The sequence below is a fragment of the Haplochromis burtoni genome, unplaced genomic scaffold (genome assembly GCF_018398535.1).
Source record: "Haplochromis burtoni strain Fernald_Lab_line unplaced genomic scaffold, NCSU_Asbu1 Contig_112, whole genome shotgun sequence".
In the NCBI taxonomy this organism is placed as follows: Eukaryota; Metazoa; Chordata; class Actinopteri; order Cichliformes; family Cichlidae; genus Haplochromis; species Haplochromis burtoni.
In genome coordinates this window covers 493,229-509,254 of record NW_024582473.1, presented here as the reverse complement: position 1 = coordinate 509,254, position 16,026 = coordinate 493,229, and the positions used below count along the sequence as shown (strand labels likewise).

The 16,026-nt window shown below is 40.5% G+C and overlaps 1 protein-coding gene across 1 annotated transcript in view; it reads right to left on the bottom strand.

Moving 5' to 3' along the window:
• The window catches only part of spon1b (spondin 1b), a 112,808-nt gene that overhangs the window by 62,528 nt on the left and 34,254 nt on the right, over positions 1–16,026 (bottom strand). Inside the window, exon 6 of the mRNA XM_005928359.3 lies at positions 14,025–14,173. Within this exon, the coding sequence (XP_005928421.1) occupies positions 14,025–14,173 (149 nt within the window). The remainder of the gene's footprint in view (positions 1–14,024; positions 14,174–16,026) is intronic.

The window sequence follows — 16,026 nt, the reverse complement described above, 5'->3', positions numbered from 1 at the left end:
GCACGAATTCGTCCAAGACACCAAGAGATATCAAGGTGAGAGTCCTACTACAATGAAAAACAATCTTGTAATAAAAACTGAATTATCCAACGTCTCCATCAAGAAACGCTGTACCTGGAAGGCTTGACCAGCTGCCTATCACCCGTTTCCCTGAAAGGACCACACGATGTGAAACAGATGACGTGTATTCACAACAACTACTTACCCTCACATGTGAGTGTTTGCGTGGTACCCTCACAGGTGAGAGCTTTCACTTCCCCACTGAGGCCTTTTGAGCAGAGCCAAAAGACATTTCTCTCAATGGAGTTTAGAGGCTGTGACGAGTTGACAAAACATTTTGTCAACGCGTCACGGTTTGTGAATATGCAGAGAAAGTACATCACTTAGCATTACTTCCTCGCTTCTAAATGTGACAGATGTCAGCAACGAGAAAGGAATGGAAGGAGAGCTTTGGAGCACTCTCCGAGCGCCTTGCGTTGTCTCTCTTTATTCAGCGGTGCGCTCCTGACTTCTATGGGAAGCAATAAAGATGTAGGGAGTGGTTTTGCGTGTGAGTGCATGCGTGCCTGCCTATCTGTCCTTCTGTCTAGTGGCACGTCTGTAGCAATTTCCTGTGAAGTGTTTTGCAGAGAGAGAGGAAAGTGAAGGATGGAGTTCTTGGTCCTCTTCTCCCTCTCTGTCTATTCATCTTCATCTTACCCCCCACCCTCTTTCTCTGACATTCTCTCTGAAATAAGGACCTTCAAAGCAGGGAAAGATAATGCAAACACTATGAGATTACAGAGAAAGGAAAAAGCAAGAAAAAAAAAAGAACTGACATTAGGATGAGAATGTCAAGAAACTGGAAAACCGATAAGACATTGGATGCACATTTTATTGCACGTAAATGCTGTGTGCTTTACATAAAAGGAATGTAGCATATGCCTTTGATTGATTGATCATGCTCATAAGAGCATGAGAAAAAGGAAAACATTTTTGGGTGTTTGGGAGGGGATGCCAGTCAGTTAGGCAGTGAGTCGGGGTGCAACGATATAAAAAATTCACGGTTCGGTTCGATACTTTGGTGTCACGGTTCGATATTTTTTCGATACAAAAAAATGTTCATGCCTTTTTAATTTGTCATTTATTAAAATTATAAATATATATTTTAACTCAAAAGTACAGTTTTTAAATTTAATGTTGCTGAAACAAAAGTAATTAAAAAAAATAATATATCTCAGGGCTCTCAAAATTTCAAAATCCCTGGTAGCCCTTCGGGCAGGGACTCTTCAGTTTTTGGTAGCCCAAAATAAATTAAGTAGCCCGAATAAAAAAGAGAGCAATTTTTTGATTGATGTTTTGTTTCCTGTTTTGTTTCCTTTACAATATTATACATTAAAGTATAATATTGTAAAGGAAACAAAACATTAATCAAAAAATTGTTGAAAAACAAATTACAACATTGTATAAAAATTACAATCATCAACTCAAATACTTGGTTCTAATTGAACAGAAATTTCTATGAACTTGTAAGAACTGTGTAGGACATGAATCAGTCTGTGTCAGATCCTGAATTTGAAATTTCCACTGAAGTCACGGGTAAGAGACAAGTGGAACCAAGATCTAGGCCATTTGCTTTTTGAAGTTTGCAAAGACTGCTAAATTTTGCCAGTGGTAGTTCACTCTTTGCAACATAGTACGCTGTTCTAAACAGATTTTTCAGGTTTATTTTTAGTATGTTATTTGCAATTGGTGTTTGTTCTGGGAAAGATATTGCAGACTGAGCAATAATGCATTTCTTGCATTTCTCATGGGTTCTAATGGGGGCCTTTCTTAAAATGACTGGTCCCAGTAACAAAGGCGCTTGTCGACTCAGAAATCGAGAGAAAACCAACAACACACCCGGCAGAACATTATGTTATTTACACGGGTGCACATAAGTGGTCCGCATGTGCGCATTCGCTGTCAAAATAAAAGACGCGCACCAGATAAGAAGTTGCAACGCGCGTTTGCTCATATAAGATTTTTGTATGCACACAACACTTAACGAGCTACCCCTGATCGCCCCGTGCGTGGGGCTAGACAGCCAACACGTTAACGAGCTAACTGCGCTAACACACTAGTTCCCACCCATGTAATTGAGCATTGCTGGCACATCCAACATACTGTTTTACTTTAGTCCATGACTCGCTTACCTTCAGGGTCATACGTCACATGAAAACCAAAATAATTCCAAACGCCAGATCTGAATGAGGGTGGGGGAGGTTCAATTTGCCATGTTGCAAGGAGAGCTTAACTTCTGTCTTGCTAGCTTGCCCTGCGCTCTTCCTTCTGACAATGCTGTCTGTGTTGAACGCTCAGTGGATCTGCGCTCGACAGTGCAGCCTAGGCGGAGTAGTCGAACGCAGATTCACTGAGCGCTCAACACAGACAGCATCGTCAGAAGGAAAGTTGATAAAATAAATTACAAATTTTGTATTGTTCGATACATATGCGTACCGAACCGAAAGCACTGTATCGAACGGTTCAATATCGATACGAGTATCGTTGCACCCCTAGCAGTGAGGTGTTTGAAGAAAATGAACGGGCGAAAAGGGAGCAAAAACCCCAAGAAGAAACAGTAACATTATAAAAAAAGACAAGCTGAGAAAATAGAATAAAAATAAGAAGCCACAAAGCCTTTTTGAGTTTATTCAATTAAAAGATGACATTCAAATTTAAGGTCATGGCCTGTTCCAGGAACACTGAGATTACCCTTTGTAAATAAATACGCTACATGAAAAAAAAAAACCCAGATAATTAATGAACTTCTTTAGTTCCTCTAGAAATTCATTTGCTACACTGCTCATTATGTGACATCTTTTTGAGTTTGACTTTATGTATTGAATTCTATCACAGAGCCGGCAGCAACGTTGGTGAGAGGCAGCAGAAAGATAGCAGCAACAATTCTACTGCAGAAAAGGGCAACATTTCCTCTACAACATTCAAGCCTGTACAGCTCTGCTTCTCTTACCTGTTGAAAGTGAAGCTTTGGTTGTTACTATTATATTACACTGTTTGGCTGCTGGGTCATTTTCCTCGAGCTCTGCACTACCATTGTGGACTGGCTATGGAGCAGGTTAGCATATTACCTTCACTTTTATAGACGGATAGCTGTCCGTGGTCTGGAAATAGTTTGGACTTTACTGTCATGCTATAATGCATCTCCAACACATAAAATCTGTAGACTGCTAAACAGAGTTCCTAAACAGAGAAGCCCTCTCCCTCTCCCAGCCACCTCTTCCAGCTTGTCCGGGGGAACACCAAGGCGTTCCCAGGCCAGCCAAGAGATATAATCTCTCCAGCGTGTCCTGGGTCTGCCCCGGGGCCTCCTCCCGGTGGGACATGACCAGGACACCTCACCCAGGAGGCGCCTAGGAGGCATCCTTATCAGATGCCCGAACCACTTCAACTGGCTCCTTTCGATGTGGAGGAGCAGCGGCTTTACTCTGAGCCCCTCCCGGATGGCTGAACTTCTCACCCTATCTCTAAGTGAGAGGCAAGCCACCCTTCGGAGGAAGCTCATTTCTTCTGCTTGTATCATGGGAGCCCATCCTCCTGCAGGCCACCCGCAGGAGGGGCCTTAGGGGTTGAGTGCATTGTGTGCTGGGCGGCGGCCAGGAGTGGAGGCCTCGTCACTGGTCGCCAAGACTGGCGACTGGGACATGGAAAAGAAACTAACACATAAAAATGGCTTAAAACATGTTCATTTCCAAAAAATAAAAAATACAAATATTTTAATTATTTATTAGAACCGAGTCTATGACCCAATCATTAGCAACAGCTTTTCCTCTTAAATTTCTTGAAAAATGGTCATCAGTCTCTTGACAGATTTGGGCTCCCATGGTTGCTTTGTGAACAACATCTAATGGCCTTTGTTACCCTTTGTACAAACAACTTTTCTTAACTTTTCTTTCTTATTTTTTATTCTTATAAGCCTGCTAATTTTGATCAGCTAAGTTTTTTCTCACTCAATACACAACAGTAGTACTTGTGAGGTCGGGCTTTTAACATCAGAGTTGGAAAAGCTGAAATAGCAAAGGAAGAAAGTAACTTTTTACAGCGGGTCAGCATTGCCTTTCCCCCACTCCATCCCAACTGTTCACCCTCTCTGATACTGGTTTTGCCAGAGGTCTCTTCCTGTTAAAAGGGAGTTCTTCCTCGCAACAGAAAGACTTTTAACCTACAATATAAAGCACCATGAGATCACCATTTTTGTAAACTGATACTAAAAATTTTTTAATTGTATTTAAACTGAACTTTCAAAAAAAAAAGTATAAAATTTCCTGACATGTTTTAAGGATGGATGAAAAAATTTAATAATTAAATTTTGAACAAAGTGGACAAAAAAGAAACTGCAAAGAGAAACAAAAAGCGAGACAGAAGATAAAAGTATGAGATAAGTAACTTAAGGAACTAAAGTTTTTCCACTTTTAAGAGGGAATGGGGAAAAAAAGAAAATAGATATTAATAAAGGTAATTCCTAATGAAATGAAATAATGAAAATAGGTTCAGACTAGCTGCAGAAAGCCACAAACCTCTTGCCATGACCATCCTCTGTGGCACAGAGGTCACTGTGACACATTTCAAACTTTTTGTGAAAGTGAGATTTTAAAAGCGTCACTTTGGGCAGAGAAAATGTCAGATGCAGTTTTCCCCAGGGAGCTCTGATAGGTAGTAGCTCAGGGCAGTAAATGGTCAGGTCTATGGCTCAGGGCAACGTTTGGAGCGAAAACCTGTGTCTGTGACCACCTCTGTCCACCTCTCTTTATACCCCTGCCTCCTTTGTGTCCCTGTTTTAAAAGGAAAAAAAAAAACATGGATTCTGGCTGCTGCCTACAGTGCTAAAGGCTGAACAACTTTTTAAAGAAGATACAAAAAAATGGTTTCCACAACAACAGCTGTAGTCATAACACGCAGTGCCCTGAAGCGCTTGCTGAGCAATGCATGCGGAAAGAAGAAGATTGCGATTCACAAAGCCTTTCAGAGGTAAGCTGGAGTGTACAAGTAAAATCACCATTAAGGCAAAGAACGAAATTAAGGTAATTAAAATGTGACCAACACTTCTTCATTTTAAAAGTTGATACAAATTTCTTGTTGGCCAGCAGCTCTTGACATTTCTCTGTCTGATCTTGACGTGATCACAGCTGGTTGAGAGTACGTGGCATTTCAGTGGAAGTAATAATCAGGTAGCTGCAGGTTTTTTTTGTGTCCTCTATCGTGAGCTGTGGCATTAACAAGGATGAGAACGTAATCCTTGGCCAGCAGCACTTTACATTTTATAACTTCCATTCATGTGATGGTTATAAACTCTCTGCCTCATGTGACATTTGAAACCAATCAATAATTAAATGCGGCGTGTAATTTTGTTTCTTGAGTTGGAGAGTGGTGACATTAAAACATACTTTTGGGTCCCAAAGGGACAAAAATCTCTCATACTTGTCTGCTCTTAACCTGCTGACATGAGTGATTTTCACTTTAGTTCACTAAAGTGAAAACCAGACACTTAGCATTATTATCGCAGTGGTGGCACCAAAGGTTATTTAGGAATCATTTGTGGATGATCAAGAATTTGTAGCATATTTAATAAGCTGCCCCATACAACTTGCCAATAAGAGGATTCCACATCTTTAAACGGGATTTAAACAGCCAAACCATAAGCGAAACGTCAACATTAAAAACACACACTGATCAGATTAAAACTACCTGACATGGGATTACACTGTGCAGTGATTATCACTGCTTCCCGACAGTAAGGAGGTCCAAACCCAGTGGCTCAGTGGGGCCTGTGTGGAGTCTGCATATTTTCCTGGAGCCTGCACTGTGTTCGCCCATAATAAGGGTGAATCCCGCCTCTAGCCTCCGAGCTCAAGACCTCCAGAAACCCCAAAATGGATATGCATTATCTCATTACAATGCCATGTTCTGCTGGGAAAACTTGGGCCCTTTGTCTGGATGTCACTTTCAAATACATCACCCACCTAAAGTTTGCTGCAGACCTCATTCCTCAACTAATGTCTCTGTAGCCAGCATGAGCAGAGCATGTTGTCATTACAGTGGCAATTCCCCTTAGCAGTGAGCTCTCCCATTAGGATAACATACCCCATCACAGTGGAAACTTGCTGGTTAATTTATGAATGAGAAAAATCAACAAAAAACACAAGGTGCTAATCTAGTCTCCAGATCTCAATCCCATCGAGCTTTAAACAAGCCCAAGCCCTCACAAAGCCCAGAGATTCCATGTTCCCATCATCATCCAAAGCAAACACTGTATCTGTGCTTTACGGCTAAAAGGATACAACAGCTGACGGTAGCACAGCACCCCTGAATTTCAGGGATTTCACATTTTGCCAGGTGAATTGCGTTTTGATAATCTTGATAACCATCTATCAACATATGAACATATGATTCTTTTATACTTCAACGTTTCTTAATTCGTGTTGTAGTCTAAGAAGCATTTTGTAAATTACCTTTGATTATGTTGCATCCACATAAACAGTCTGTGTGAAGTACAAAAGAGGGAATGGATAACTTTTTAGCTTTAAAAAATGTTTCTGCATTCACCAACAGTGAGAGAGTGCCAGCAACGCGTGTGCTTGCCACACCAAAAGCCCTGAAATATTGTCCAGCGTCCCCAGAAGCAAAGTCAGCAGGTGACAGATAATGGGTTCCCAGATTGCATCGTTTGTAATGTAGGCAGCAGGTTTTGTGAAAGTGTTCTAATTCAATGCATTAATCACAACAAACATTTGCAATACAAGTAGTCAGACCAGGTAAAATGTAGTTATACACACATCTGTATTAAACACATTGTGCTGTGGAACTACAGAGCTGGGCGATATAAGATTTTTTCATTTCACAATATGTTTTTTTCATTTCAGGCAGGCGATAACGATATCTATCACGATATAAGCCAAATAACTATATTTGTAAGATTTAAATGGGCCGTTGCTCACAAGTAAAATGTGAAATAATCAGCAGCTTGTTTTTATTTAAATATTTATTTCCCATAATAAGTTCAACAGGGTAGATGTACTTAAGGAACATGAGACTTTTTCAGATAAATAAAGGCAAATATTGCAAACAACACAAAAGGCAGCCGCTAAAGCGTTTAAGTTTCAAAATAGAACAAACGAAACAGACTACTAAATTATCAATTCCACTTAGAAACAAAATATTAATTCTAAAAATAAATCTTAGTTTGTTTTACAGAAGAACAGACAAAACTGACTAACTTTTGTCAATATCAAATAAACTGAGAACTAAAAGGAAATTCTCAATCTCTCCTTGTTGTATAGCTGAGCTTTTCAAACAGTTTTAACAGTTACTTTAGTCTGACAAAAGCCGAATGACGAATTAGCGCTTCCAGTCAGAGATTGAGCATGCACTGGTTTATTGTATTTCCAGACTTGCTTTCGGCACAATTTACAGTGCACGCTACTCTGTTTTTTGTCAGACTTGAAATAGCCGAAATACCTTCACACTACGGAACTTCTATGGCTCTTCTGTTCGACAATCTCTCCGGCATTGGAACCATCATCGGTTTTCTCTTCGGTAACCGTCGGTCACGCTCTCGGTTGATTTTTCTCTAGTCGGCACACTCATTTCCTCCATTACCCGGGCGGCACGGCGGTTGGCTGCTTCCCAAACAAATACACATGTGCGGCTTGGCACTTGTGCTGTACGTAACAAGTCACGTGACGTGACGCTGCGGCTGTGATTGGTTCGGCTCTGTGCTAGTTAATTTGGATTGGCTGTTCTTTTCTTTTTTTTAAGAGGACAAGAGCGGTGAGGTCTATCGCAATAGTTTAATTTTTCTATCGAGAAAAAGTTATTTCGCAATACATATCGTTATCGTTCTATCGCCCAGCTTTACCTTATGGTGATTCGCATGTGTTACCAATTAAATTCCTTCAACTTGCATTAAATATATCCTAATGTTGCTAATGATACTGATTAAACAAACAATGGAATGGCAGTTTTAAAAAATTAGAATAAAATCCTTTAAACTCTACCTGAGTGTAGTCGTAGGATTACAGGTACTATAAAAGGTCTGCAGCTTATTAACTTCAGTAAACTGCCAACAGCACTTGAGGTTACTGGCATGTTTAAATCTGCAATATAATGCTCTATGTGCACTGTGATATGAGCAAATTTTCCACAGGCTCATGCATGTTGGGCTGCGCCCGCTGGGCATTTGTGCAAACGGGAGTGGATGCCAGGTGCAGGAGGAGGACGGACGGCAAGATCGGCAAGTTCAGCTTGACCAAGCAGGAGAGGACTGTTGTAAGTCGTGTCTTTAATGAACGCAGAGGCCTTGTGAAAAAATGTCACAGCTGTTCACTCTTTTGTAATGCGACACACGCGGCTCTGTCAACATCATATTTAGCATCTAAATGTTTATGTGCAGAAAACCCTGTGTTTAACTTTCAATAGGTTATTAAATCTCATGTCATTACTTTCTAATAGAGTATATGACGTCTTCTGCTGCAGCACCTTTCTGACAGAGATGTTCTGGCTTGTAGGTACATCATCACAGTGAGAGCTCTGAGGTCTCATCTCCCCTCCCCGGCCTGTCTGTGTCTCTGTCTGCCAGTCTGCTTGTCTTGTGCTGGGCTTAGGCGTTCGTTAGATGGGGAGCATTGGCTGGCGCTGCGATGGAGAGGTTGGTCTTAAGGCTTTGTCCACACATCACCACAGCTGATTGCTCCTCTGGATGGTTGGGATTCTCAGCTAAGACAGGGATTACTGACCCATGTCGGCTTCCCACCTTTACAGCAGCCACTTCGATGTTCACCCAGTCTGAACCTTAATGCCCCAGCGAATTGAAAGAAAAATGTGTATGTGTGTATCTGTGTTTTACTTTTCTTGTGCCTGAAACCTTGGAAAGTTAACTAATATATATTTTTGAAACAGATACCCAACTATACATAACCCAGCTTAAAATAACAAAGCACAGGGCCCTGTGTGGTATTAGTATTTTGGTACCAAGCACATTTTTTGAAATTGCAGCTTCAAGCAGGATAGTGTGCCATGTCGGAAAGCTCAAATCATCTCAGACTGGTTCTTTGGACAATGAGGTCACTGAATTCAAATGGCTCCCATAGTCACCAGATCTCTATTCAATAGAGCTCCTCATGGATGTGGTGATATGGAAGATTTACAGAAAATTTGCAGCAACTGTGTGATGGTGTCATGTCAATAAAGGCCAGGATTGTTGAGGGGCCAAGGATGCTGTATCTGGAACACAGCTCATGCAACAAACTCAAAATCATCAGTTTACTGTCCATAGCAATTTACTCTCTACCGTTCACCTTTAGGATATTACTAGGATATGATTACTAGGATTCTTTCAAACTGAAAAGAAGGAAAAATGTCATTCATACTTATCTGCAGTTTAACATGTATAGTAAACGCCAGTATCACAAAATTCCGTTCCAAGCTGAGTAAAGCAGATGTTCTTTCTTTTCATCAACATCTCTAGCAGTGTAAAAATGGGCTGACTTGGCTTATGATTAAAAACTAGCGAATCGACAACCTCAAGCAAAGTACAACAACAAAAGAGCAACATGAAAGAGGTGCCATTCTCCCTCTTACACATCAGTGTAACATCAAAACACATTTCAAGCTGCTATTTTAAGGCAGTCAGTAGGTGCATTTAAAACTACATAAAAATTCATCTTAGTCAGTGCACATATAAATGAGAGCGTTAGAAGTTTTCCAAAAAAAAAACAAAATTGTACCAGATCCTGATGATTTGCTGATGATTTGCTGTTTACAGCACTTCAGATTTAGGTTTGTGATGCTGACAAAAGCAAAAACCAGAAACAGACACTTGGCATTCAGCACATGTGGACTTTTCCTTTGGAATCAATTTTAAATACTGTACAATACATAAATATCCGTTTCACTGCCACTTATTGAAGTAGTGTAGCCGCTCTGTCTCAGCTATCCAAGCTCACACTGGATGAGGAGCAGGATACGACTGCCAGTCCAAAACAGCACAAAAGTAGCTTTCAAACAGGATGATGATATGGACCATGGGCAGTCAACAAAGTGTAACACACTGCAACTTCAACCAATGCATGCTTGAAAGACCAGCTAACAAAGGCAAGTCATCATTTGGGGAAGGCAAAATAAAGAAAATATTGATAATGTGTTCCTGAATTCACTGAATCATATAACACAAGTATGGAAACACTTTTAAATCCAAGTGGAAATGTCAGCTTTGTGTTAACACTGTAAGTAAAGGCATTTAGCATCTGTTCCTCCAAATAACTCTACAGCTCTTTTAAACTCTTTAGAAATGAGAGACAAAGGTACAGAAACCAAATGACACAAAATTTCCATAAATTTATACCATATTATTAAATTTACTAGTATACATTACTAGTACAATTATAATATATTCTTACTGTATATGACTATTTTCATTTTTTGTATTTTTGAACTACTGGGTTGATACTGTATTTATATATTTTTTAACTTATATATGTTATAGGTTTAGTGTATCTTAACGGATATGAATATAAAAATATTAGATAAATAAAAATAAGCCAGCCTAGCATATTGAAAGACTGAAACACTGCAGGTCTACAGTACATTTTCACATGAACAGGACATACCGATTAAAAAAAAAAAACAACCTTTTGAATCATGGGCGTATTAGAAAAAGTTTTTAAGACTTGGTACAAAGTCCAGCAGCTCGATAGCTGACATTCCAGTGTACAATCGGGCTGTTTCATCCAACAGCTCAATAGCTAACATTCCAGTCTACAGTACACAATCAAGCCATCTCATTCTACCATGAGACAGGCTGAAGTTTTCATTGTCTCAGGGTGGTTATTAGCCCCAGAGACAGACAGAGCCAGCCAAGAGAGGAGTTAGGGCTGTCTGTCAGCTTATAATGTCTCCACACAACAGCCCAAACCTAAACTGACAGGCACACACCACACTGACAGCCCACCAGCACCACGCTATTGTTCCCTCGCAAATGGCCAGGACGCACCTATCAGTGCCCACAGAAACAGCGTGAGGCAGAAAGAAAACACGCAGAGACATCCATATACTTTAGGTCAAAGCAGTTCACGTGAGCAACATTAATGTAACATTTTAATCAGAAGACAGAAGACTAAAATGCACTATCACAGTAATCACAGTTTTATAACTAGCTAACATACTGAACGTTAATGTTAATGTGGTGGCAAAACTGAAACACTGTGTAAACTAAAATGACTGCCAGCTCTTTTGAGAGATGGACAAGAGAGCTTATACTATTTATATTGAATATTTCTGTGTAAAATAAATGCACATTATAAAGTGTTAGTGGTATACAGCAAAATAGGCTCTTTTAATGCAGTCAAACGCTTTTGCTATGTGCAATCACTGACATCATTTTATTTTTCCCCAGTCTACCTGTTATGACATCTGTTTATTATAACCTTATTTTGTTTCCACAGTACATCGTGTGATTCTGTGCTTTAGACCTGAAAATTCAGTTTGACATTCCCTTAAAGTTTGGAAATATCCTATAATCAGCTCTTACAAATCAGCTCTTTGCTCCTTCTATATTTCTGGAAAGCAAACAGGGAGACAGGAATTAATGAAAGAAACGGCTGAAATAAACTAGAACTATATCATTGTATTATTTAAAAATTGTATTTATTAATTCGTTTTTTGTGAAGAGAAGCCTTCACAAAATTCCTAAACAGTCACACCTGCATTGCAGGCAAAGGGAAGAAACGGCATTGTGTTCATAGTAGTGGTGCTGGACAGAGAACGATGGGCTCCAGCTATTCTCCTTAGAGCAGGATTGCTTATGTAACTTTAATGCACTTTAGTTATAATTACATAAAGTTATATTCTTAACATTAATCCTATTTTCTCATCCTCTGTTACTGCATAATGATTATTGGCAAATGACGCTGCAACTGAGGCTATATTCCCCAACCAAAATAAGAAATAAAAAACAGAACAGGGAAATGGAAAACGAGATTTTTAGGTCCTTTCACCAGAGTCAGAATCAAATGTATCAGATTTCCACCACATGCAATCCACTTTAAATCTTTACATTCAGCAGCAGTTAGCTACCTGTGTAGCCAACACAACAGTTACTTGTACCAGGAGCTTAAATGGAATTTTATGGTAAGAAGAATTAATCTGGACTGGGGCTGCAGCGCTTGCAGGACCCTGCAAGGGAGCCTTTGGGCTTTGTTACCATTAGTGCCTTACAATGACCCAACCTGCTGCTGCACTCGTTCATCCAGGAGTGGTCGATGGACCCCTGCGGGGGATGCAGCGAGATGATGTAATTTTATTGACGTTATAAGATAAAAAGAACTCAGCTTTTACTTTTCTCTTGCGCTTGAAAGCCTGTGACCAATAATACCCTTAATGTCCCAGCATGTAAGGCAGAAGGACTCATCAGACACTTTTGCATTTGCTTTTTAACCCTACATACAGAGAAGAACCCAACAATCATATGACCCCCTATCAGCATGCACTTTGGCAACAGTGGGAAGGAAAAACTCCCTTTTAACAGGAAGAAACCTCCAGCCATAAAGAGTCCAACTTCCAAATAACTACATTTTATTCACAAATTTTTGCTTAATTTTGCTGCTGTAGCCACAGAGCCCCTGATTTCTGAGAAATTCAGTGATTTAAAAGGTCTTTTTTCTAAACACTACCCTTTTTCTACATTTCAGCTATACTTTACTAAATCAAAGCTAAATACTTGTTTTGACACAACAGAGCAGAAACACTGTGGACTGCAGAGACACAAGCACGAGTCATCAGAACGGAAACTAAAAAAATCTAAAAACAAAAGTCTGAATATGATCTGGTCTGTATATGATTGGGTAAAGATTTTGGCTTTTATAGGCTGGTTTTCAGAACCTTTTATTCACAAATTCATCCATATAAGAGTTTACATGATGAATGGAAAAATTGAGGATAAAAATAAGGTCTTGTGCTGATTATAAATGTCTGAAAAATGCAGTTCTCAGTCACGTATTGCACCAAGTAAACTCCAAGTGAATGAATGAATATCATTTATAGACGGCAGGTTGAATTCTAATTCAGGATGAAGCTATGCAATTTGCAGTTGAATCCTTCCACGCCACCTTATAGTTGCTGGGACTAATCCCAAGATGTAAAAATCACTGTTCCTTTAAGAATTGCAGTACATAAATGTATGAAAAAATGCCTTTTGGTAGTCCAGCATATAGCTATAGGAAATTATATATTATATTGACAGACATCCAAGCACACACACACACACACACACACACACACACACACACACACACACACACACGCACCACACACACGCACAGCACGCTCAAGAAAACCTGTCAGCTGTGTCCTTTTATGCACTCTTCTCTATCTGCGCTATTTTTCACTTTTCCCACACACACACGCACACACGAAGAAGAAGAGCTGAGACAACAGCTCGTCCTCCCAGTGTGCTATCCAGTGAATGCCTTCCAAAAATATCCGATCCCCTAAAGGCATAGTTCAGTCAAAAGAAGTTTGCTGATGGTTTCCAAAGGAATCTGATTTCATGCAGTGGCTAGCATTAAAAGCTGTCAATATGCATCTGGTTTAATAAGCAGAAAGATCATAGATAATAATGCCGAGACATGATGTGGAGATGGGAGTGTCACTGTGGTGCTGCACGTTCATCTTTGAAAATGCGTGTTTGCTCAGCGTGCGTGTTGGTGTGTGTGAGCAATATTTCAGCTTGTTCTTCGAGCAACCTGTCATTAATCTCACAGTATGTTGTAATAACCCTCGAACCTGCACGCCTCAAATGATGATTATACCATATACACTGTTATGGTCTAAAATTGGTGGTTTTTATTTATACTTTTGATGTGTCGTGCCACTAGAACTTTTAATCCAACATAATGGGAAAGGATCATATGAAAAGATAGGAAAATAACACTGACACTTCAAAAACGGAGTGGGTGAGAACCCACAGAGAATCCGTATGATGGTAATCCTACCTTCTGTCGAATCTCTTCTTCCATCTTGATGGGGGAGCCAAACTCAGCCACTTGACGGACTCCCTCACTGGCATAGCCTCCGTACTCCCACAGCACATAACTTCTGGAGTGGGACGCACCAATCAGAGCTGACCAGTGGTTGGCACGTCCTACAACACAGGAAGTCAGGAACACTCGTAACTCACTGAAGCTTATGACAACATGTTTATGATTTTTTTAAAAGAAAACTTTTGTTTCAGTTCTTTCATTCACTCATCCTGACTCTGTGCTCATGTTTAACATCTTTAATTTATTTCTACTAGCAGTTTCAGTTACCAGAAGTTACCACAATTGGTTAAGTTACAGTTGTACATGCGTTATCTGTTGGACTGTATACAGAGACTTAGTGAAATCTCGTCATTTACCACAAGGAAACCTTTATAAGCCAAATACTATATAGACATACAGTGGGGCAAAAAAGTATTTAGTCAGCCACCGATTGTGCAAGTTCCCCCACTTAAAATGATGACAGAGGTCAGTAATTTGCACCAGAGGTACACTTCAACTGTGAGAGACAGAATGTGAAAAAAAAATCCATGAATCACATGGTAGGATTTGTAAAGAATTTATTCGTAAATCAGGGTGGAAAATAAGTATTTGGTCACCTCAAACAAGGAAAATCTCTGGCTCTCACAGACCTGTAACGTCTTCTGTAAGAAGCTTTTCTGTCCCCCACTCGTTACCTGTATGAATGGCACCTGTTTGAACTCATCATCTGTATAAAAGACACCTGTCCACAGCCTCAAACAGTCAGACTCCAAACTCCGCCATGGCCAAGACCAAAGAGCTTTCGAAGGACACCAGGAAAAGTATTGTAGACCTGCACCAGACTGGGAAGAGTGAATCTACAATAGGCAAGCAGCTTGGTGTGAAAAAATCAACTGTGGGAGCAATCATCAGAAAATGGAAGACATACAAGACCACTGATAATCTCCCTCGATCTGGGGCTCCACGCAAGATCTCATCCCGTGGGGTCAAAATGATCATGAGAACGGTGAGCAAAGATCCCAGAACCACACGGGGGGACCTGGTGAATGACCTGCAGAGAGCTGGGACCAAAGTAACAAAGGTCACCATCAGTAACACACTACAACGGCAGGGAATCAAATCCCGCAGTGCCAGACGTGTTCCGCTGCTGAAGCCAGTGCATGTCCAGGCCCGTCTGAAGTTTGCCAGAGAGCACATGGATGATACAGCAGAGGATTGGGAGAATGTCATGTGGTCAGATGAAACCAAAGTAGAACCTTTTGGTATAAACTCAACTCGTCGTGTTTGGAGGAAGAAGAATACTGAGTTGCATCCCAAGAACACCATACCTACTGTGAAGCATGGGGGTGGAAACATCATGCTATGGGGCTGTTTTTCTGCCAAGGGGACAGGACGACTGATCCGTGTTAAGGACAGAATGAATGGGGCCATGTATCGTGAGATTTTGAGCCAAAACCTCCTTCCATCAGTGAGAACTTTGAAGATGAAACGAGGCTGGGTCTTCCAACATGACGATGATCCAAAACACACCGCCCGGGCAACAAAGGAGTGGCTCCGTAAGAAGCATTTGAAAGTCCTGGAGTGGCCTAGCCAGTCTCCAGACCTCAACCCCATAGAAAATCTGTGGCGGGAGTTGAAAGTCCGTGTTGCTCGGCGACAGCCCCAAAACATCACTGCTCTCGAGAAGATCTGCATGGAGGAATGGGCCAAAATACCAGCTACTGTGTGTGCAAACCTGGTAAAGACCTATAGTAAACGTTTGACCTCTGTTATTGCCAACAAAGGTTATGTTACAAAGTATTGAGTTGTATTTTTGTTATTGACCAAATACTTATTTTCCACCCTGATTTACGAATAAATTCTTTACAAATCCTACCATGTGGATTCATGGATTTTTTTTTCACATTCTGTCTCTCACAGTTGAAGTGTACCTCTGGTGCAAATTACTGACCTCTGTCATCATTTTAGGTGGGGG